The sequence below is a fragment of the Trichosurus vulpecula genome, chromosome 7 (assembly GCF_011100635.1).
Source record: "Trichosurus vulpecula isolate mTriVul1 chromosome 7, mTriVul1.pri, whole genome shotgun sequence".
Classification (NCBI taxonomy): domain Eukaryota; kingdom Metazoa; phylum Chordata; class Mammalia; order Diprotodontia; family Phalangeridae; genus Trichosurus; species Trichosurus vulpecula.
Window position 1 is genome coordinate 195175526 of NC_050579.1, and position 24458 is coordinate 195199983.

At 38.2% G+C, this 24458-nt stretch overlaps 1 protein-coding gene across 3 annotated transcripts in view; it reads right to left on the reverse strand.

Moving 5' to 3' along the window:
• The window catches only part of TTK (TTK protein kinase), a 52714-nt gene extending 28735 nt beyond the window's left edge, over positions 1-23979 (reverse strand). For 2 of the 3 annotated variants that reach the window (XM_036767443.1, XM_036767440.1), the window contains exons 1-8: positions 23850-23979; positions 21173-21316; positions 11573-11795; positions 10577-10683; positions 1349-1492; positions 646-760; positions 481-553; positions 272-366 (exon numbers count right to left, since the gene is read on the reverse strand). In XM_036767443.1, the coding sequence (XP_036623338.1) occupies positions 272-366; positions 481-553; positions 646-760; positions 1349-1492; positions 10577-10683; positions 11573-11795; positions 21173-21316; positions 23850-23931 (983 nt within the window). In that variant the 5' untranslated portion in view covers positions 23932-23979. The remainder of the gene's footprint in view (positions 1-271; positions 367-480; positions 554-645; positions 761-1348; positions 1493-10576; positions 10684-11572; positions 11796-21172; positions 21317-23849) is intronic. The other variant, XM_036767442.1, reaches the window with a different exon arrangement.
• Positions 23980-24458: the final 479 nt, after the last annotated feature.

Below are 24458 nucleotides of genomic sequence, written 5' to 3' on the forward strand. Positions count from 1 at the left end.
GTTCATAAATGCTTTCATAAGGTCTGTCTTTAACCCAATTATTAAAGATTCCACCCCCACTTTTATTTTGCATATATTTTGTGTTTACTTACCTGTGGGTCTTTGAATCTCCAGTACCTAGTAGCAGCACCATAGCAAACAATTAATAAGTGCTTAAATAGGACTTTAATAGTAAATACAATTTTAATCATTACAATTAGTCTACAAGACTTAAAGATCATTTTAACATCCTAAAAGTAAAAAAAAAATATTTTTACAAAAAAAGTCTTACCTTTTTGTAAAACTCTGCCCAACTGGACCATCTGTCTCCACAGTTCCACCTGGGCTATTTATAAGGTTAACTGGGACCCTTCCAAATGGGCATGACTGGATGTTTTTTGGAAAGATTGAAGTAACTAAGTATGAAATTAAATACAATCCAAAGCCCAACCCCTCACAATCATCACTACCATGCCACACAAAACATTTTCAAGCTCTCACCGGTTTTGATTTGTTTAACTGCTTCAAGGGATTTCTACTACTCATTTCTGAACCCTGAGGAGGTATGTTCTCCCTAAAGAACAGAAAACACATTGTAATTTTTCAAGTACAATTTCTATACACTATCAAAGTAGACAAGTATCTTCAAAAACTCAATTTTCTTACCCATATAAAAATCTGGCCACATTAGATAGTCTTCTAGAATCACAATTAATATTTCTATTCTGTAAATTTCCAAGTGGGTTTTGGAATGATTCTTGGGTGTTTAAAATGGTAGCTGCTGTAAACAATTTAAAGAATAGTTTAATTTATATATGCACATGGTTGTCTGTATGTAACTCAATATAATTTACGGTTTTGTCTTTAGCTCCAAATAGTTCCTCCACATATATCAGAAACCTAGCAAGAAAATTGTCCTATTTGTTAAAGTGGCTTCCATTAAGTCTCAATGGTGTGCTATTGTTCAGTTATGTCTAACTCTTTGTGACCCCATTTGGGGTTTTCTTGGCAAAAATACTGGAGGGGTTTGCCATTTCCTTCTCCAGCTCATTTTTAAAGATAAGGAAACTGAGAAAACACACTTAAGTGACTTGCCCAAGTCACACAGCAAGTGTCTGAACACAGGGGTCTTCCTGACTTTGTAATGACATATTATCCCATTCTGAGTTTCACTGTTCTTTCTAGATTGGAGTTTGAAAGTTACTTTTTAAATGCAGCTTGCAAGGTGTTCTTATAAAAAAACACTATGAAGTTTCCCAAAGCAACAAGCAATATATCATACTACAAAAAAAAAAAAAAAAACCCAGAATCTCTTACTTACAAGTGCCAACCATAGACCAAATGGAAGAACATGTACTATGAGATTTACCTGAAAATTTATTTTTTTCCTCTTCTGAAAGTAATTGTTTTTTCTGTAGATTTAAATTCCGTATGGCAATTTCTAACATTTCTTGTGGGACTGCACCACATTCTAGAGCTTTTTGAAGAAGCTGCTTACTTTTTTTGAAGTTGCCTAACAAGCAATGAAAAATAAGAATGAGACTACACCCTCCTTCTTCAAGCATTCACACAAAACACTTGGTTATATACATTTTTTTCTGGCAACCTACAGTTCTACAGTCAGTTCTAGCTTATAATCAGAAAGCAGGAAAATAATTACTTAGGGGTGAGATCTAGATCTGATTTCAGAATAAAAGTAGAGAATAGAGGCAAGTGTAAGAGCCAGAAGAAATTAATCAAAACAAGCTATTTATGTTTTTAAAATTTCTATTAAAAAGGTCAGAATTTATGAAATAAAATACATAAAAAGCATATTCCAGAAACATGTATACTATATAGTCTGATCACTTCACTTAAGTACCTCATACTACATTAATTTTCAGTTTTAACTCATTTATATGTTACTTCATGTTAACATGTCTTTTTCTTAAATTGATATATTTCCAACTAGACTATAAGGTCCTTGAGGAGAGAAGCCACCTGAATCATTCTCCCCACCCCACATCCACTCCAGTCCTTAGTATACACTCAATGAATATAGGCCAATGTACTATCAGTCACAATCATGTTATTAGATGATTTTACTTAACTGTTTTCAAGGAATCTACTTTGTAGTTGGGTTTATTGGAAAATACCATTAAATCAAAACAAAATGTATCAATAAATACTGTTCAACTCCAGACTTAGACATGCTACCAATACATTTTCATAATTTCATTTTGTAACAAATTTTATTAAAAAGGTAATTTTTGGAAAATCTCATGTGTAACTCTCTCATAAGCATCCAACAACCACTTCACAAACACTGGCATACAGTTAACAATTAAAAATCCTTTGCCTTTGCTTAAGTGTAGCACAGGAGAATTACTCTTTCCTTCTTTCAGTTTCAGATGTGCTATAGCCGAGCTTATTGATGTAGTGTGATAGGTCCAACTAAAGGAATGTTCTGAAAGTGATCACCAAGACCTCAGAGAATGGTATCCATCTTTGGATGTGGGTTAATCCCAAATTCCACTAAAGCAACAGTAGCAGTATGGCTAATAGTTCTATAGATAGCAGGGAAAGGATGCAAAAAAAACCAAAAAATCCCCTAACCAGTCATGTATAAAAATCATTTGGGCCCATCTATGTCATTGCTGTCCACAAGTCATATTAGATAACAAGCTGACTTATTTCTGTAGATAACTCAAGTTTTGAAAAATGTGTATGTCAAGATACCACTTATCACAGTGCCTGGCACAAAGTAGGCACTTTAATAAATTCTTTTGATGTACTGTTTCACAAAGTACTACAAATAATAGTGTAGCTACTTAAAACTAATTTAATGTATATTATCAATAATAAAGTGAAAGCCATCAAAAATTCATTTTAAGCATTAGTGTATCAGAGATGTAAAAGATATAAAATGTGGAAGAGTGGTATCAGACTCAAATAAAAACTAATCCTTATGAGTCACATATTGACTAAAAAAATACAAGTTAACATGATCTATATTGTATTTTAATTGATTTTGTTAAATAGTTCCCAGTCACATTTTAAGCTGGTCCCTATGTTTGCCACCTCTGATGTAAATGTGAGTTTCTACTCTTAAGAAACTCAAACACTGGATAGGGAGACAAAGTGCATAAAATCACCGATAAAACATCAAAATGTTGATCAAATGTATTTAAAGTGCTGGAAAGAATTCAGAGAAGGGAATAATGATTACTGGGTAAGACTAGGGTTAATCAGAAAGGCTACACAGATTAGTCTTGAATAAAGAAAAGGAATTTAATTGATGGAGATATGTGAGCAGTAGTCTAAGCAAGACTAAACAGATAAGAAAAAAATCTTTGGATTAAGGATCTCTTATGATACTCTGAATTCAAAATATACAGGGAATTAAACAAAAATATATAACTAAGAACCACTGTCCAATAGATAAGTGGTCAAATGATATTAAGAATCTTCAAAGAAAAATTATAAACTCTCAAAGTTGATATATATAATATTCCAGATCATTAAAAGAAATGCAATTTAAGTTTTTAAAAATTCTGAACTTAAACACCAAATGAAATTTTTCATATAAAAAGGACAGAAGATTGTATATGAAAGTGCAAATCTCTATTACCTTCAGCTTGCTTTCTTTTAAAGTATATAGTAAATTCAACATGTAACTTTCAAAATTGTCTTCCTTCTCTTTTACTTATTTGAAAAATGCTTAATGACCTTTCCTTTTCTTTTTTGCTGTCATTTCTATCTCCAACTCCCCTTCCCAAGTGATGAAAATGTTTTTGTTTCTTTTTCATTCTGATTTTAGCAAGAGTAAAAATGAGTATTTCCATATATTATACACTAGAAAAAGAAGATTATACAGGAAACTGTCTCTATTATGTACAGCTTTCTTTTATAAAAAAGTAGTCTAGTAAATTCAACTTTTAAAGCTGTCCTGCTTTTCTGGTGTGTGTGTGTGTGTGTGTGTGTGTGTGTGTGTGTGTGTGTGTGTGTGTGTGTGTGTGTGTGTGAAATGATTTAATGACTCTCCTTTTCTTCCCATTTTTTTTGACAACTCTATTCCTATCCTCCTTCCCAAATTCTGCTCCCACTCAAAATTTTTTTAAAAGTAGAAAAAAAAATCTTTTTAATAAATACACCTACTCAAGCAAATCAAATCCCCACATTAGTCCTTTCCCAAACTGTCTTATTTTGTAGCTGAAGCTATCATGTCAGGAGGGGAACAACAGGCTTTATCATCAATTCTCCTGAATTGTATTTGGACATTGCATTGATCAGTCTTTCAAAGTTGTTTTCTTTATAAAGTTGATCCTATATAAATTGTTCTCCTGGTTCTATTAACTTCATTCTTAAAAATTCTTTTTAAAATTAAATCTGATTTTTTCAATTAACAAGCATTGTTTTTGTTCTTCCCTCACATGCCACACTGTAAAAAACGATAAGAAAGAAAAACAAAAAACCTCATAACATGCAGAGTGAAGCAAAATAAATCCCCACACTGGCCACCTCCAGAAATGTATATCTCATTCTGTACCATGAGTCCATCATTTGCCTTTCAGTAGGGAGGTAACATTCTTCAATAGTACTCTGGCTGGAATCATGGATGGTCATTGCATTAATTGGAGATCTTAAGCATTTTAAATTTGTTCGTCTTTAAAATGTTATTATTGTATAAATTGTTCGTACAAGTCTAACCCAGTTTCTCTGAAATAATGTTTCATCATTTTTCATAGCATATTCCTGTACCATAATTTGGTCAGCCATTCTCAAATGATGTGTACCCTGTTTCCAGTTTTTCTTTTCCACCAAGGTGGTGCTAAAGTATATTTTATACACATGGATATTTTTTGTTTCTTTGATCTCTTTAGCGTGCATGTCTAGTAGTAGTATAGCTGGGTGATTCCAAATTGCCTTCCAGAATAGCTAAACCAATTCACATGTCCATAAATAGTCCAGTAATGTGCCCATTTCCCCAAACCTCCAAAACATTCATCATTTTTCTTTTTTGTCAATTTCACTAATCTGATCAGTGTGAGGTATAACTTCAGTTGCCTTAATTTGCATTTCTCTAATTATTAGTGATTTGTAGGTTTTTTAAAATGGTTATTGAAAGCTTGGATTCCTTCATTTAAGAAGTGCCTGTTCACATGCTTTGACCTCTTATTGGGTATTTATTTCACTCTTCAACAATTCACACTATTCCTTCTGGGTTTCTCTGAAACCACCATTTCTTACACATAGTACTTGGTTTGGCATGCCCCAATTAATGTACACCCCCTATTTCCCAGTTCTTTGCTACCTACAACAAAGAGAAGCTATAAATACCTTTGTGTGTATGAGTTATTTTCCTCTTTCTCTAATCTTTTTGGAGCAAAGGCCTACATTACCAGGTCAAAGAGCCACAGTTCCAAATTGCTTTCCAAAATAGCTGGACCAATTCACAGCTCTAACAGTGGTACCTGTTTTCCCACAGTCCCTCCTAAATAGTGATTTTTTTCCAAATCTGATGTATATGAAATGGGACCTTAGAATCACTTTAATTTGGAGGTGGTTAAGTGGCACAGTGGATAGAACACTGGGTCTGGTGTCAGGAAGATCTGAGTACAAATCCAGCCCCACTAGCTGTGCAACTTGGGGCAAATCACTTAACCTCTGTCTGCCTCAGTTTCCTCATGTGCAAAATGAGGATAATAATACCTCCCTCCAAGGATTATTGTAAGAATTAAATGAGATGTGTGTAAAGGTTTCTGCAAACCTTAAAGTACTAAATAAATGCTAGATGTCATCATTGTTGTTGTTACTTGCATTTCTGCAATTATTGGTGATTTTTCTATGGCTACTGATACTTTTTAGAACTTTGAGAACTGCTTGTGCAAATCCTTTTATCATTTGCAATCAGTTTCATAAATTTCTTGGAGATGAGATTTTTGTGATGGATGCTTGCTGCAAAAAAATTGCACAAGGACCAGCTTTTCTTCTAACTTTGACTGTTTTGGTTTTATTTGTGCAAAAACTTTTGTTTCCCCCAAATCATTTATTTATTTAATATTTTTAGTTTTCAGCATTAATTTTCACAAGAGTTTGAATTACAAATTTTCTCTCCACTTCTACCCTCCCCTCCACTCCAAGATGGCATATATTCCGATTGCCCCATTCCCTAGTCAGACCTCCCTTCTGTCACCCCACTCCACCCCATCCCCTTTTCCCTTACTTTCTTGTAGGGCAAGATAGATTTCTATGCCCCATTGCCTATATATCTTATTTCCTAGTTGCATTCAAAAACTTTTCCTTTGAACATCTTCTTTTAAAACTTTGAGTTCCAAATTCTCTCCCTTCTTCCCTCCCCACCCACCACAGGCCACATGTGTATCATTATGCAAAACCCTTCCACAATACTCATGTTGGGAAAGACTAACTATATTTTGCTCCTTCCTATCCTATACCCCTTTATCTAATTTTCTCCCTTGATCCTATCCCTTTTCAAAAGTGTTTCCTTTTCATTACCACCTCCCCCATCTGCCCTCCCTTCTATCATCCCCCCCCTTTTTATCTCCTTCCTCCTTCTTTCCTGTGGGGTAAGATACCCAACTGAGTATGTATGTTATTCCCTCCTCAGGTCAAATCTGATGAGAGCAAGACTCAGTCATTCCCCCTCACCTGCCTTCTCTTCCCTCCCAACAGAACTGCTTTTTCTTGCCACTTTCATGCAAAATAATTTACCCCATTCTATCTCTCCCTTTTTCCCTCTCTCAATATATTCTCTCTCATCCCTTAATTTGATTTGATTTTTTTAGATTATCATCTCTTCATAGTCAACTCATCCTGTCCCGTGCATGTGTGTGTATGTGTGTGTGTGTGTGTGTGTGTGTGTGTGTGTGTGTGTGTGTGTATTCCCTTCAGCTACCCTAATACTGAGATCTCATGAATCATACACGTCATCTTTCCATGTAGGAATGTAAACAAAACAGTTCAACTTTAGTAAGTCCCTTGTGATATCTCTTTCTTGTTTATCATTTCATGCTTCTCTTGACTCTTGTGTTTGAAAGTCAAATTTTCTATTCAGTTCTGGTCTTTTCATTAAAGAATGCTTGAAATTCCTCTATTTTATTGAAAATCCTTATTTTGCTTTGGAGCATGATACTCAGTTTTGCTGAGTAGGTGATTCTTGGTTTTAATCCTAGCTCCATTGACCTCCGGAATATCATATACCAAGCCCTTCGATCCCTTAATGTAGCAGCTGCTAGATCTTGTGTTATTCTGATTACGTTTCCACCATACTCAAATTGTTTCTTTCTGGCTGTTTGTAGTATTTTCTCCTTGATCTAGGAGCTCTAGAATTTGGCGACAATATTCCTAGGAGATTTCTTTTTGGGATCTTTTTCAGGAGGCGATAGGTGGATTCTTTCAATTTCTATTTACCCCCTGGCTCTAGAATATCAGGGCAGTTCTCCTTGATAATTTCTTGAAAGATGGTGTCTAGGCTCTTTTGCTGTTCACAGCCTTCAGGTAGTCCAATAATTTTTAAATTATCTCTCCTGGATCTATTTTCCAGGTCAGTGGTTTTTCCCAATGAGATAGTTCTCATTGTCTTCCATTTTTTCATTCCTTTGGTTCTGTTTTATAATACCTTGATTTCTCATAAAGTCACTAGCTTCCACTTGCTCCAATCTCATTTTTAAGATAGTATTTTCTTTAGTGGTCTTTTGGACCTCCTTTTCCATTTGGCTAATTCTGCCTTTCAAGGCATTCTTCTCCTTATTGGCTTTTTGGAGCTCTTTTACCATTTGAGTTAGTCTATTTTTTAAGGTGTTGTTTTCTTCAGTATATTTTTCAGTATTTTTTTGGGTCTCCTTTAGAAAGTCATTGACTTGTTTTTCATGGTTTTCTCGCATCATTCATTTCTCTTCCCAATTTTTCCTCTACTTATCTAACTTGCTTTTCCAAATCCTTTTTGAGCTCTTCCATGGCCTGAGACCAGTTCATGTTTTTCTTGGAGGTTTTTGATGTAGGCTCTTCGACTTTTATTGACTTCTTCTGGCTGTATGTTTTGGTCTTCTTTGTCACCAAGGAAAGATTCCAAAGTCTGAGTCTGAATCTGAGTCCTTTTTCACTGCCTGGCCATGTTCCCAGCCAACTACTTGACCCTTGAGTTTTTCATCTGGGTATGACTGCTTGTAGAGTAGAGAGTACTTTGTGCCAAGCTTGAGGGGACGCTGTTGTTTTCAGAGCTATTTCTACACAGCAAACTCTACCACACCAGCACTCCTCCTCCTGCAAGAACCGCCAACTTGGACATGACTCACATCTTAAGCAGGCTCTGCACTCCTGCTCTGATCTGCCACTTAATTCCTCCCATCAGGTGGGCCTGGGGCCAGAAGCAACTGCAGCTATAGTTCTGTAGCTGCACCACCTCTGCTGCACCTGGGTGGTGGCCAAACCGCGAACTCCTTTCACTCTCTCCCAGCAGCTTTTCCCACTAACCTTCTCTGTTGTCTTTGGTGTTTGTGGGTTGAGAATTCTGGTAACTACCACAGCTCACTGATTCAGGGCGCTAGGGCCTGTTCTGCCTGGCTCCTGGTCTCATTGGTCTGGGTGCAGCCCACGCTGGGCTCAGCTCCACTCTGCTCCCAGCTCTCAGCTCCCAGTTCCGTGTGGGATAGACCTTACCCCGCGACCATCCAGGCTGTCCTGGGCTGGAGCCCTGCTTCCCTCTGCTATTTCGTGGGTTCTGCAGTTCTAAAATTTGTTCAGAGCCATTTTTTATTGGTGTTGGAGGGTACTGGGGGAGAGCCCTAGGCAAGTGCCTGCTTTCCAGCCGCCATCTTGTCTCCACCAAAAACTTTTTATTATATGGAATCAAAATTATTTAAGTTTTTGTTATCCTCTTTATCTTTTGTTTGTTCATGAACTCTTTCCTCTATACATAGATTTGAAAAGTAATTTCTTGTTTAGGTTGTGACATTTTATGTCTCAATCATGTATCCATTTGAAACTTATTGTGGTACATTAGTGTGAGATTCTGGTCTACACCTGATTTCCAACAGAAAAATGCAAATTAAAACCATTCTAGAATTTCACCTCCCATTCACCAAATTATCAAAGTTATAAAAGATGGAAATTGGATTGGAAGGGCTGTGGGAAGACATAGTGATGTAAAAGTGGCAAAACTCTGAATTGGTTCAATCCTCCTCAAAAACAATTTGGAACCATGTGAGTAAAATTACTGAACTGTTTATACCCTTTGATCCAGTGAAACATATTCTAAGGAGCTCAAAGACAGAAAGATAGCATACATATCAAAATATTCACAATAGTACTTTCTGGAATAACAAAACAAAAAATTAGAAAGAATGTAGCTACTTATCAATTAGTGAATGACTGAATAAATTATGGTATATGAATAATAAAAAATTGCATTTTAACAAATGATGAAAGCATAATTTTAGAGAAAAGTAAGATTTGTATGAATTGATGAAAAGTAGAGTGGATCCAAGAGAACAATTTATACAACACTGTAAAGAAAAACTTTGAAAGGCTTAAGGTATAAATTGAAAATACTCCAATTCCCCAGGTTAGCTGTTGCCCTTCCTAGCCTTATTCCTGTTTCCCTATGTCCTTTGAGTTGTTTACCAACCATGACTCAGAGTGCTGCTTGTCACAACCTAATCTTGCTGTTGTTGCTACCCCATAAATAACACTAGAGGATAAGGAAGTACAGAAGGGCCCCTTGGTCAAAAAAATATGGACCCAGTCATCAAGTGGAAGCCAGGGACTACAGGTGGTAGAACAAAGCTTAGATCAAAATACATTAAATCAAGAGTGGGGCGCTGCGCATTAAATTTAACAGATAAAAGACAAAGCACTGTGTTAGGTTCAATAATCTTTTTTTTTTGAAGGGGGAAAGGCAGGGCAATTGGGGTTAAGTGACTTGCCCAAGGTCACACAGCTATTAAGTGTGTCAAGTGTCTGAGGCCGAATTTTAACTTAGGTCCTCCTGACTCCAGGGCTGGTGCTGTACTCACTGTGCCACCTTACTGCCCTGCTAGGTTCAATAATCTTTAGGCATCAGAAAACTCTGCTTTATCCTAAAAGTCTAAATACCTCAAAAAATCAAATAAACGAGTAGGATCAGATCCTCATGGAATCAAGCTTCTTCTTTTTTAAAGGAATTGATTACTCTGATCATACTTTATGTTATATAAAAGGGTAGTATTCCATTTCTAAATGGAGAGCCTTATTTCTTTTCTACCACACATACTCAGTAAAGTTATTTTAATTGCATGAAGAAGCTTCCTTTAATCAAAAGGATTAATACTTCTGCTTTGAGGGGGGAAAAAAGAATATACTCATGGTTCACATCTTCATATTTTTTCCCTGAAAGTTGAAGGACTCTTGGTTGTAAGACATATTTCTCTGATCTCTGCTCTTATACAGCATTTCAAATCCAAGGATTTATTATGCTTTTATACCTCTTCCCTCAAAAATTCACTTCACATCATATTGATTTATACAAAGCACTGAAGCAGACACAGGTAAATGAAACCTTTTAAAGACTGGATATAAGACATATTTGTAATATTACAGATAACCAGTTCTATCTTACCTTGAGACAGTTCAAACTGTGCAAAAGATATATGCACAAAAGCATATCTCTTGCAGTTAGCCTTGGCCATCTGAAAGCAGTCACGTGCATCATCTGGTTCTTGAATACTGTAAGATGTCATAATGAAGACTGGGATGAGATGGGAATAAAAAGAGCTACAGAAAGTTAACTTCATTTATAGAAGTTATTTCTTCAAATTTATATCCATGCACAAGAGTAAGTCTTCACAATACAAGCATCTCAAGAGTTTGTTCTCTCGGGGTGCCATGCAGCTCTGGTATCACTGAGAATACCAGATATTCAGTAGGATATGTTTTTCTAAGTAACAGAATAAAGGAGGAATGCAACCCATTACATACATACCTACTGATATGAAGTTTAACTTTACATCAGGTATTTTTAGACAATGATCTTGGGCAAGTGGCCATTAGTAGGCACAGGATTTTAACACCGTTTGTGTAAAAGATATAAAAAGAGATGGCTTACAAATAATTTCCATGGTTACATTTTTTTCAAATAACTTTCTATGAATCGTCTATATATCTAAGTACGTGGAGAAATCTAAATAGGGAATGAATGGGTAGGATAGCAGAGCTACCAATCGCTTTCTTTCTAAATAATTAGGCCTAGTGTATAGAGAGTCATTAATTAGGTTTAAAATAATTTACAACTTTTCTGTTTAGTAACAACATACTAGAAGTGGAAGGTAGGGGAGAATTTAAGAAATATATATATACATTTTGAATTATTTAGCTATAAATAAATATATTTAAATTTATAAATAGCAGTTATTTATATTTGTTTTAATAGACACTCTGAAATATTTACAGTATTTACAAACAAACTATCAAAATGTATCTGGATAACATATAACAGACTGAACTCACAAGCAATTATTAACTGCCTACTATGTGGGAAGAACTTTCTATCAGTGGAGACACAAAGATAGAAAAGAACTTCCTGTCCTTACATACGAATACTATAGTTAATACTTACGCTTTCAATTCAGCGAATCGCACTTGAATTCGAGCAAAACTTTCATTTTGACCATATTTGTCTGGAGGAAGCGCTTCGATTGCTTGACTATAACGGCCAATCAATTTATTTAGAAATCCACCATCTTGAGGAACACTTTTTTTTTCTATTTTTAGCAAAAAACTTAACCAGTTCTCTGGGTTGTTTGCTGTCATCATAATTCGGTTAACAGTTCCTGAATTGTCTGAATGATTAAAATGCACTGTTATCTGAGAGATAAAGCTACACAAATCAATGCTAAATGTTATTCTAAAATTACTACATCTAATAATAATTCCAGAAACACATATAACTCCTGAAAAACTATACAACTAAAGAATAACCTATTCATACAATGCTTTAAGATTTACAAAGTGTTTTAATGTACATTAGCTCATTAAACTAAAAATTTATACAACTATAAGGTATGTGTGTGTATATATATATATATATATATATATATATATATATATATATATATATATATATATATATATATATGTATATATCTTGTAACTTCATCATTACCATACATAGTACTCAAAAAATGACTATCCTTGCTGCCTTGACACATCATCAGTCCTTTGCTCAAGATCCGACATCAACTGCCTTGATACAAATCAGTCTTTTTACAGTGGCACTCAAAATCATCAACTTAAGCTCCCATATCTACATAGGCTAGCACAGTGCATAAGAACACTCAACCTGAAATCAGGAAGACTTGAGGCGAAACTCAGACACTTACTAGTTGTGACGTTGTGAAAGTAATTTACCCTTTTTCAGCCTCAGTTTCCTCATCTGCAAAATGAGAATAAGTATGCCTAACCAAGATAATATTCGTCAAACATGCTGTAAACCTTAAAGTACCATATAAGTGCTGTTATTCTGAATTCTGCCTTTCAAACAGGCTACTTCTACTACCCAAAATACGGATCCTCATCAACTTTAAAAACAAATCAAAATACTTTCAGGTGGGAGAGAGACCAGAAGGACACAGTTGCTTCCTCACTGCATCTCATCCCGTATTTTATCATTTATGACTTCCTTAATCTAGATGTTCTTAATATCTGTACATTCAATTTGTACTACACTACTGGTACTTAATGATTAATATTGCCTTTAAATAAAGGCATGAATCTCTTCAAACAGTATGTTCTTGAAAAGTTTTAAGTTATATCATTTCAAATATGCTTGATAAGAAGGCAGATTAAATAATATCTAAAGCCCTCATAACTATAAGATTCTAGGGAAACCAACTATTTAAAAAGAATCCTATGGTGAATTCTTTAGTAAATCTTAATTTTCACATATAATGCCAAATTTATTGAGATGAGGGACTGAATGATTTCTTAAGTGAACTTTCTAGGTAACTTGACTATTTTTGTCATTTTCAGTGGTGTCTAACTTCATGATCCCTTTTACAATTTTTTTGCCAAAGATAATGGAGTGGTTTGCCATCTCCTTCTCTAGCTCATTTTACAGATAGAAACTGAGGCAGAGCTAAGTGACTCGTCCAGGGTCACACAGCTAGTAAGTGTCTTGCAGCCAGATTAGAACTCAGGAAGATGAGTCTTCCTGACTTCAGGTCCAGCACTCTATCCACTGCATTACCTAGCTACCCCCTAGGTAATTTGCATAGAATTAAATAACAAAATTTTTTTAAATTGTATTTTAATCAGAAAAAAAATTCTTAAAATGTCTTTAACAGCTCACAATTTATAGCATTTTAAGGTTTGCAAAGGGTTTTCCTCATGCAACCCTGTGAAATGGGTGGCAAAATATTATCTTTGCCTTACCGTTCAAAAGGTTGAGGGTCTGAGAGTTTGAGACATGCTCATGATGATTCAAACCCAATTCAACAGGTTATGAGTGGTGCCCAATTTACTACACCTTGCTGACTTCTTAACCAGAACTGTTGACCTTTTTTTTTTGAGTGTAATTATAAATATATAGCATTACACTGTCTTAAAACAGTGATATCCTCAGAAGCAATTCAGGTATATAAGGCTGCTTGCTCCTATAAGTAGCTTGAAAAAGTTATTTCAATGTAGAACTTTTAGATAACTGTAGGATTTGTTCTTCAACATATCTAAAAAAAAGGGGGTAGATACTAACTAAATAGTTGACCTTTTTTCATTATAGTACCATTTGTGGTATAGTCTAACTGTTCATTCATTCGTGTATGACTCTTCATGACCCCATGGACCAGGGTTGGGGAACCTGCAGCCATTGTTCCGTGAAGTTTGGATTCAGTCAAAGGGCCACTCTTGAGGTTCCCCACCCTGGCAGAGTGGACCATAGCACATCAGATGCTTCTGTTCTTCACTATCTCACAAAGTCTGTCCAAGCTCATGTTTATTACTTCCATGACAAGATCCATCTCATCCACTGCTATCTCCTTCTCCTTTTGCCTTCAATGTTTCCTAACATTAGGGTCTGGAAAAGACTCTAACGAGTCCAGGCTTCTCTTTATGTGGCCAAGTATTTAGGCTTCAACTTTAGTATTTGTCCTTCCAATGAGTAGGCTGAATTAATTCCTTTAAATAATGACTGATTTCCTTGGTGTCCAAGGGACTCTCAAGTCTTCTCTAGCATCACAATTTGAAATTGTCAGTTCTGAGACGCTCAGCTTTCCTTATAGTCCAACTCTCAGTCATACATTGCTACTGGAAAACCATAGCTTTGACTATATAGACCTTTGTCAGCAAGATGTTATCTCTGCCATTTAGTAGGCTGTGCAGATTTGCTATAGCTTTTCTTCCAAGAAGTATCTTTGAATTTCATGGCTGCAGGTGCTATCTTTGAGTCTAAGAATATAAAATCTGACACTGCTTCCATTTTTTTCTCCATTTGCCAGGAAGTGATGGGACCAGTTACCACAATCTTAATTTTTTTAATGTTAAGCTTCAAGCCAGTTTTTACAGTCTACTCTTTCACCTTCATCAAGAGACTTCTTAATTCTTCTTCATTTTCTATCATCAGAGTGGTATCCCCTGCATATCTGAGTTTGTTCACTTTTCTCCCAGCAATTATGACTTTTGATTCATCCAGCCTGGCATTTCAAATGATGTACTCTCCATAGAAGTTAAATAAATAAGGTGGCAACAAACAGCCCTGTTGTACTCCTTTCCTAATCTTAAACCAATCAGTTGTTCCACGTTCAGTTCTATATGTTGCTTCTTGATTTGCATACATGTTCCTCAGGAGACAAATAAAATGATCTGGTACTCCCATCTCCTGGAGGATTTGTTACATTTAATTGTGATCCACACAATCAAAGACCTTCGTGAAGCAGATGTTTTTTCTGGAACTTCCTTGCTTTCTCCATAATCCAGTGAAAGTTGGCAATTTGGTCTCTAGTTCCTCTGCCTCTTTGAAACCAGCCTGTACTTTTGGTAATTCTTGTTCACATCTTGCTGAAGCCTAGCTCACAGAATCTTAAGAGTAATGTTGCTAGAGAGTGAAGTGAGCACAACAGTTTGGCAATTTGAATATTCTTTGGTATTGCCTCTCTTTAGTATTCTTTTTCAATGCAGTGGCCACTGTTGAGTTTTTCAAATTTTCAGGCATATTGAGTGTAGCATTCTAACCATATCACCTTTTAGGTTTTAAATAGTTCAGCTGGAATTCCAACACCTACACTAGCTTTATTGTTAGCAATGTTTCCTAAGGTAGTGTATGGTTTTATATTTTATTTTCCTCCCCCTTTTAGCTATTATTTTTGAATGTGGTCAAGTGTGCTTATCTCAACCCCTACTTCCTCACACACGTATCAAACCAATAACCAAAGCCTTTCAATTCTTTCTTTCATCACTGTCTCTCATATCTGATAATTCCTTTAGCTGCATTGCTATCACTATATTGTAGGCCCTTACTAGCTCATGATTGCCCAATAGCCTCCCTACGGGGTTACTTGCCATACTGTTAATGAGAATGGGAAGATATTTCCCATTCATTAATAGGTCGTGTGACCTGCTTCAAGCCTGAGTCACATGGAGCCTATGGTGGGAGGACCTTGTCAAACAGGTAGAACAGGAAGGGGTGAAGCAGAAAATGTGAGTGAGGTGGAGCTGGGAGAGAAGGAGAGAGAGGCAGGGGAGGGAGAGGCACAGGGAGGGAGGGAGGGGCAGGCACAGGCAGAGAGCAACTAGTGTGAGTGAGAGAGGGGCATTTTGCCTAAGGGAGCTTGTTTGTGGGGAGGCCTGACAGAGGGAAGGCTTGGGGATGGCAGTGCTCCCTGCATTGGTAATGTGTACACAATTCTTTGTTACCATGGTGGATTTGGCTTTCTGGTATCTGAATAAATATCTTGGTTTCATCTCTGAGCAAGAGAGTCTGTTATATTTTGAGATTCAAACCTGGAAATACGCCAGCATATTAATAGCAGGTGTTGTGGTTATCTCATTGGTGATATATTTGGCATCACGAACAGGATCACAAGATATAAAACCTCTACTTGGAGACAGGAAGGTTATAGGGAAGGAAATGGGAAATCCCAGGATGGGAGGATTTACCTTATTCCTCCCTGGCGGGAGAATGGGCTAAAAGCACAGGCCTTTGTGAAAACTGGGAACTGAGGCTACAGAAAGGAGAACCCAGAGACTTAGAAAGATGGCTGCAAGGAATACCAATAGAACAGGAGAAAGAAATGGCAGGGGTGTGTAGAAGAGGTTGAGCCTAGCTAACAAGGTATTGTATTATATGTAAAAGCAGAAACAAATTGCTGGAGGAAAAGGTTCAGATGAAAAAGGAGTTAGTTGATTTGCATGAGAAGTTTTCTATGCTAGAGTGTTCAAACTTTCCTTTAGAAGAGAAAGCAGCTGTTAGTTTAGCTCAGAAAACAAAGGGAAAAGTTAACAAGAGGAAAGTACATGCAACTCTTACACATGAGGGGCCTGATCGGGACCCAGACACCTGGAAGGAAGATGCATGGGAGGAAAATGAAACAAAAGTAGATGAGGAGGCTTCTAGGAATGTGGACTGATGTTCGCTCAGCTGGCCCTATGCTACGAAGGAAACAGAAGTGGGGGGAGGGAGGGGGGCAGAGTGGCTCACGGGGCCACAAAATGTTTAAGTAATTGAGGATTTTATTCAGCGGGAGGTCACAGATATTTTAAATTGATTCACCCCAAAAATGGAAGAATCCTTAGATTGTTTGAAATCACAGGTGTTAGTCAGAATCCTTTTGTACAACAAGCTTTTAGGCATTACCATATTCAAGGAGGTAAAATTGGAACTAATCAGTTGGCTTTAGCTGCAGAGGGATGCAACAAACAGTATCCCACTGACTCTATGTGGCCTAGTGGAGATAGACCCTGGTATTCGCTTAAAGACTGTATGAGAAAGTTAAAGAGGTAATGAAAATGGCAATTATGATTGGAGATTCAGATGCATATCAAGGCACTCCCTTAACAGTTTCTCATAGAAATATTATAGTGAAGAGGGCTCCTCCTGCTAATAAATACATGATTCTGACTCTACTAATTGGGGAAATAAGGCACCTTCTTTCTGAGGTGCTGGATAAGATTTCACAATTAGGTGACTTAGGGGAATGGGGAAAAGACAAATTTCCTCAAGAGAGCAGAGCAAATAGCTAGCAGATTCAAAGTCAGAACAGATTAACAAGCAAAGAATTGTTTACTGCTTTACTAAAAGCAGCATAGATTTTTGAAAGAATAGATAGTATTCCAACTAACAACTATGTAAGATGTACCGAGAAAAGGGACTTAATATAAGACTGAATAGGGAAGTAAGAACTTCCCCTACAGATCCTCCTGAATCATTGTATCCAAGTTTGTCACACCTTCGGGGAGAAAAGGAAATTGGCCAAGCCCCAGCTCAGATTAAAGAAATACACAGACAGGATTACAGATCCCATATCAGTTTGACCATACTGGAAAAATGGATCAACTACTATAACTAGATACTGGGACAGAGGCCGCGCTTTATGGAAACCCTGATAAAATTTAAACATGGAACTCCTATCACCATCATAGGACTGGGAGGAGCTGAAATATCAGCCAGACAAATTAAGCTAATGATGAAAATTGGACAATTACCTAAGAAAGAATATACCATGGTAACAGTACCCATTCCTGAATACATCATTGGAATAGATATATTGAGAGGTACCTGAGAGGAGATACCAATTTGCAGCAAGGAAAATAGGAATTAATACAGTTTTAGTGGGTAAAATAAAAAATGGACCCAATCACTTTACCTGAACCTTCTGAAATAATTACTTTAAAGTAGTATTGTGTGCTAGGTGGGCAAGATGAAATTACCAACACTATAAAGGAATATGTTGAGGCAGGAGTATTAGTTCCTACAACCACTCGATGGAATAATCCTGTCTGGCCAATGTGAAAGTCAGATTGGACATGGAGGATGATAGTGGATTATAGACAAATAAGGTGACTCCTCCCTTGCATGCTGCTGTTCCAGATACTGTTACCTCAATAGAAAAAATACAGAAATATGATGGGACTTGGTATGCAGTTATTGATTTAGCCAATGCTTCCTTTACTATCCCAATAGATTCTAAACAATGGGCCCAGTCTGCTTTCACCTGGCAGGGCAGACAATATACTTTCACCTGCTTGCCACAAGGATATCTGCATAGCCCTACTATTTGTCACAGGATTGTGGCTGAACATTTGGATGAATTAGAACTACCTAGTATACAGCTTACCCATTACATAGATGATATCAAGACACAGGGAAAAAATGTAAAAGAAGTGGAGAAGAGTTCAATGCTTTTAATTGAGCATATGAAAAGCAAAGGGTGGGAAATTAACCCTGCGGAGATTCAAGGACCAACTCAAACAGGGGCTGCGAGAGATTCTCCCACAAGCTCAACAAAAGATTCAGGATTTTCCTATCCCTATCAATAAGAAAGAGACCCAAAAGTTTATAGGATTATTTGGATATTGGAGGCATCACATTCCACGTTTAGGACAGATTTTGAAATCCTCAGATAATATTACTAGGAAGAAATATGAATTTGATTGGGGATTTGAGCAGAGTAAAGCTTTTGAAGAAGCCAAGGCTACTATCCAATTGGCCCTAGATTTGTGTGGCCCAGTGGAATTACAAGTGACTACACAGGATGAATATGCAAACTGGAGTTTCTGGCAAAAACAACAAAGCCAATATGTACCATTAGGATTTTGGTCTAGGAAACTCCCTTTATCTGGAATTCAATACACCTCTTTTGAAAAGCAGTTGTTAGCTGCATATTGGGCTCTGGTAGAGATTGAACAATTGACTCGGGGCCATGAAGTAATATTAAAACCTGGAATCCCGATTGTGACTTGGGTAATAAGTACCCCAGCTGCCTACAGAATTGGACATGCACAAGGAGCTAACATAATTAAATGGAAATAGTACATTCAAAACAGATCTAAAACAGGCAAAAATGAAGTGTCTGCTTTATGTGAATCTATAGCAAAAATAGATACTGAGGGAAATGATACACCCCCTGAACCAAAGCAACAGTTGGTACAAGTCTTGGTAAAATAGAATGAGGGATATGATGGATTAACTGAACAGAAGAAACATGTATGGTTTACTGAAAGGACAGCAAAATATTTGGGCCATAAAAGACATTGGAAAGCAGTAGCCTATAACTCATGTACTAGGCAGACGTCCAAGCTCAGCAGCAAGTAGTTATAGCAGAAGAGACCTTTGCCCTTTACCGCAAGGGATTTTGGATCCCATTCATTTGAGGGAGGAATGATGGGGTGTTTGTGCTCAAGACCCTACCCTAAGATACTGTTTTATGTGTTTATTTGGTGCTATGTTGTTGTGAAGTTATATTGATACCAGTTACCCCTAAACTTCCATTGACCTACATAATGGATACAAAAGATCTTGGGGCCAAATGTACTGTGAATGGAACGATCTTTCCCATTCATTAATAGTCCCATGTGACCTGCCCCAAGCTTGGATCACATGGAAGCCTGAGTCACATGGAGCCTGTGGTGGGAGGAGCCTGCCGAATTGGTGGAGCAGGACCTATGAGTGAGGTGCAGCTGGGAGGGAGAAAGGGAGGGAGGGAGAGAAAGAGAGAGAGAGAGAGAGAAAGAAAGGGAGAGGAAGAGAGAGGGAGGGAGAGAGAGAGGGAGAGGGAGAGAGAGAGAGAGAGAGAGAGAGAGAGAGAGAGAGAGAGAGAGAGATTGGCAAGCACAGGCAGAGTAGCTAGTTTGAGTGAGAGAGGGGCATTTTGCCTAAGGGAGCTTGTTTGTGGGGAGGCCTGACAAAGGGAAGGCTTGGGGGTAGCAGTGCTCCCTGCATTGTTAATGTGTTCACACTTTTTTGTTACTATGAAGGAACTGGCTTTCTGGTATCTGAATAAATATCTTGGTTTCTTCTTTGAGCAAGAGTCTGTTTTATTTTGAGATTCAAACCTGGAAATACGCCAGCATATTCATAGCAGCTGTTGTGGGTATGGCAATATACTTGCATCTAGTCTCTCTCTCCCCTCTACCCTGTATACAGGCATCAATTAGATCTTAAAACAGTCACTCATCCAGGAAGTAATGAGTATTGCCAATTTTGAGGTTGGACTAGATGACCCATAAGATGTCTTCCAGCTCTAAATCTGACCTTAAAATTCCTTTAATTCAAAGATTCTATGAAAGTTAGCCCATAGAACTTTATAGAAACCCTGAGAGGCATAATTCAGACCTTACTAGCTCTTCCTTACATAGCATTTTAACAAGCTTGGTTATCTAATTTCTTGAACCATGTCAAAGCAGTAGCTTAAAATGAGGTACATAGAAGGAGTACAAGTAATAGCACAAGTGATAGTTGACACAAGAAAGAAACAAGTTCTAGTACCACCTAAACATTCAAGGTAACAATGTCATCCTGGAAAGATGAAATTAAGTTTAACATCCAATGATTAAGAAAATAATTAAGTGTAATCACAGTAGAAATATTTCCATTTAAAAGGTTATCAAAATATTTCTGTACTTAAAGGGAAAAGGTCTGTTTATATGCAAAATCTGTTGCAAAGAGCACTACATTTTCAAATATACAAACTAAATAGGTTGTTAATACATATAAGATTTAAAGCCATAGTAAACCTTAGAGATTAACTTATTTTACAGATGAGAAAATCAAGGCCCAGAAAGCTAAAGTGTCTTGTTACAGATTACACAGGTAAAGAGATGCGTAATCAAGACCTGGCCCTAGGTACTATTTGAAGACAGCTATCATGTCTTCCCTACATGTTCTTTTCTTCAAGCTAAATTTCTCCACTTCTTTCAACCAATCCTTGTACTGAATGATCTCAAGGCTCTCCATACAAGTACATATCCTTTGGATATACTCCAACTTATCACTATTATTCCTAAAAGTGACATCCAGAAAGAAGCATAAAACTATAGTTATTTCCTGCCCAAGGCAAAGATCAGTAGCACTATCACTCTCCTTGTTCTAGACTTCTGAATCTTTCCCTATTGGTTTAGGGAAAGCTAAATCAATAGCCATGAGACCTTGTCATGAGCAGAGAATATTCTCATTCTGCCACAGAAGACACTAATAACATGCTTAATAATGAAATTTTAAAATGCTTACCAGAAGTATCTGCAGAAACTTTATTAAAATTTAATTCATCAGTAAGATCTTCATTCTTAATTTTATTTTTGATATCTCTAACTTTGTTCATAATGGAAGTGATCGATGGCAATTCTTTACCACTTAGATCCTCTGCTTCCATTTCTAGACACAAAGAGAAAAAACAAGCAGCTTAACTTAGTTCAACTGTACTGTTTCTAGGATCAAAGTAGAAAGATTATGTTTTCCATGTATGACGCTAGCCTTTTAATATCAAACCCCTTTCCTCATTTCTTTCTAGCAGATAGTTCAGTCTATACCTGGACACTTGAGATTAAACAACTAAAACATTTAAGTTTTATAAACTACACACGCACACATGCAGAAACTACTTGAGTCATGTAATTAGATATGGAGATGCAATGAACTAGAGCTATATTCCAACCTAGGTAGGTCACCAAGGGGGTCTTCTCCAGTGCTGGTGAGTTTCTTCCCTTCTGATGGGGTTTAAAACTTGGGCATTATTCCAAAAGGCAAGAGTTATAAAAACATAATTGCTTGTCTCCTAAGCTCTCCTGACTCTTATCCTCTAGCTGATTCTCTTCCTCCATCCTTTCTTTTTTTGCTTCTAACTCCTCTCTTCTGATTCTATCCCTCCATCCTTTCTTCTTGACTTCTTTTCAAATGCAACAAAATACAGAATTATCAAATGCTCAAATAACCTGGAATTTAAAGCTATTTAAAGCACTAAACCTAAGTTAAGTTTAAAGAAACCTTGCCTTCTGTAAATAATCATATTGGTAATGATATGAATTTTCACACAGACTTTTCTCAAATAAGGAAATACCTATGTTGTGGGATCTTTGTTATACTAGTGTTGAGAGGCAGAATACTTGTATAGGTACAGATAATCAAAGTTCTAACATGCCTGAACTATATATAATTCACTAATATGTATAATTCTCACCCCCTCCATGACTTAGTAAATAATTTTTGTGAATTGTTCTATTTACTTTTCTGATAATGAGCCTTTCTGAACTTAATTAGGCTGGTATTCTGATGACCAACACAAGGTCTGTTGCTGATCATATGCAAGCTTTTCCAGCTTGGTAGGATCTACTAAAGCCTATACTCTCTTGGTATTCAATCGTTTCAGTTGTGACTCTGTAATCCTATTTGGGGTTTTCTTGGAAAAGATACTGGAGTGGTTTTCCACTTCCTTCTCCAGCTCATTTTACAAATGAGGAAACTGAGTCAAACAGGGTTAAGTGATTTGTTCAGGGTCACGTAGCTAGTGTCTGAGGTTGGATTTTACCTCAAGTCTTCCTGACTTCAGGCCTGGTGTTCTACCCACTGTGCCACCTAGCTGCCCTTCTATACTCTCTAGGCATAGCTTAAGAGAAGCCAGGGTCACTTCCCCTTTCTGATGAGGTATCCAAGCAGGACTTTCAGGAAGGTTCTGTATTACTGTTTATTTCTAATGGTACATAGCATCTGGTCATTCACATGCCCTTTGGCTCTCCAATGGTGGTCCTGATTCCTTAACCATCTGTGCCTCAGTTCCCTCATCTGTAAAACAGGATGGGGAGAGGTGGACTGGATGGCCTTTAAGGACTCTTTCAGTACTGAGTCTATGTTTCCCCTACCACCATGTTACCTAAACTCTACCTTTGTGGCACTGGATCTGGTCCTCCAAGATCTATGTGGCCACCTGTCAAGTTCTCACCTTACTCCTAATCTGGCTACAAATATGAGTTGGAGAAGATACAGGGGCTGTTTCCCATACAAACTGCAAGATAGGAGGACTGGACTACTATATGATCTCTAAGGTGTCTTTTGAGCCACCTTTTCATCTAGCTTGGGGGTTCTTAACCTGGAGACCATGAATTTGTTTTTTTAATATTTTCATAATAGTTTACTTTGTGATGCTATGTATTTTGTGAGTTTAAAAACTTTTTTTTCTGAAAAAGGTTTCACCATTTTACCTAAAGGGTCCATGACACGCAAAATAGGTTAACCCTAGAGACCCTGAGAGTCCACAGTCTCTCGGTGGAAATCCTGTCATCAATTACGGGGAGGAGCTTCCCAGTTTACGTAACCTTCCGCAGCAAACATTAAGCCTCGGACATCAGGGACATTCCACATACACAGGCTGCAGGAAAACAGGGTTGGGGCCAGTGGCGGAAAACAGCAAGTGCTGAATTCCACTCATTAATCTTTAGCACTGGAAGAGACACCTAGGCCAACTCCCTGGAGTTCAGAAAGGAGGAAACAGGGATGGGGGGGGGTGGGAGGGGGCGGGGCGGTATGGACTTGCCTAAAGCCACACAGTTCTTATTCAGTGTAACTAGACCCCTGGTGCTCTACTCATCAGTCGGCCGACGGCGGCAGCCATGATGGAAATCCCTCCTTGTCTCCCTTTGGTCTGTCCCCGACCCACCTTCGGGTCCTTCTTTCCAAAACAACTTGGCTCTTCGCTCCGCTCCGCCCAGCCCCGAGATCAGGCCCGCTCCCCTCGGGAAGGCTCCGAGATGGGGCTGCTGGGGGCAGAGGAGGCCGCGCTGCTCTCCAGTCATCTCAGCGCAGAGGCCCACCGCCTCCCGCAGCTCCCCCAAGCGGGCCCTGGGCCTAACTGGCAGCCGCCTCCACCTCGGCCTCTCGTGCCCAATCCCCACCGCCCCCCTTCACCCCACCTCACCGTCCCCGGCAGCACCCGCGAAAGGCCCCCACGAGCCGGCCGACGCCGAGGGGCACCCAAGGGTCCGCGAAGTAGAGCTCATGGTCCGGAGAATTACAAAAAAGGAGAGGAGAGAAGGCCTGACCCAGACTCTCCGCCGCGGCGTTTGAATTTCCCCGCTAGGGAAATCGCGGTTTCCTATTGGTGGATTCGGGCAAGCGGAAGAGCGCTAGTCGGGATTGGAGCAAAGGCTAGCGAAGACGCCGGCTCTGCCCCCTGCTGGAGTGCGCACGCGCGCGCACACGCACACACGCACACGCACACGCACACACGTACACGCACCGAGGCTTTTAAACTGCTTTAGTTTTGCTAAAAATTTCGTTTAGAGTGAACTTGAATTTAGTCTCGTTGTGCCGCAGGCAACAACCGCGCCTGGGAGGAGCTTGTCCCTGTCGGGGAATCGGAGGCCGGCCAGCTGCCTACGGGAAGCCGCGACTGGTCTTTTGGGGGCTGCACCTTTTCTTAATCTCTCCAACCCCCTCCACGGTTGGAGGCTGGGGTCATGCAGGACCCCCCACCCCCCCCCCACCCCCGCCTCCCGTTTCGCATCCTCGCGCTTGCCGTTCTCTT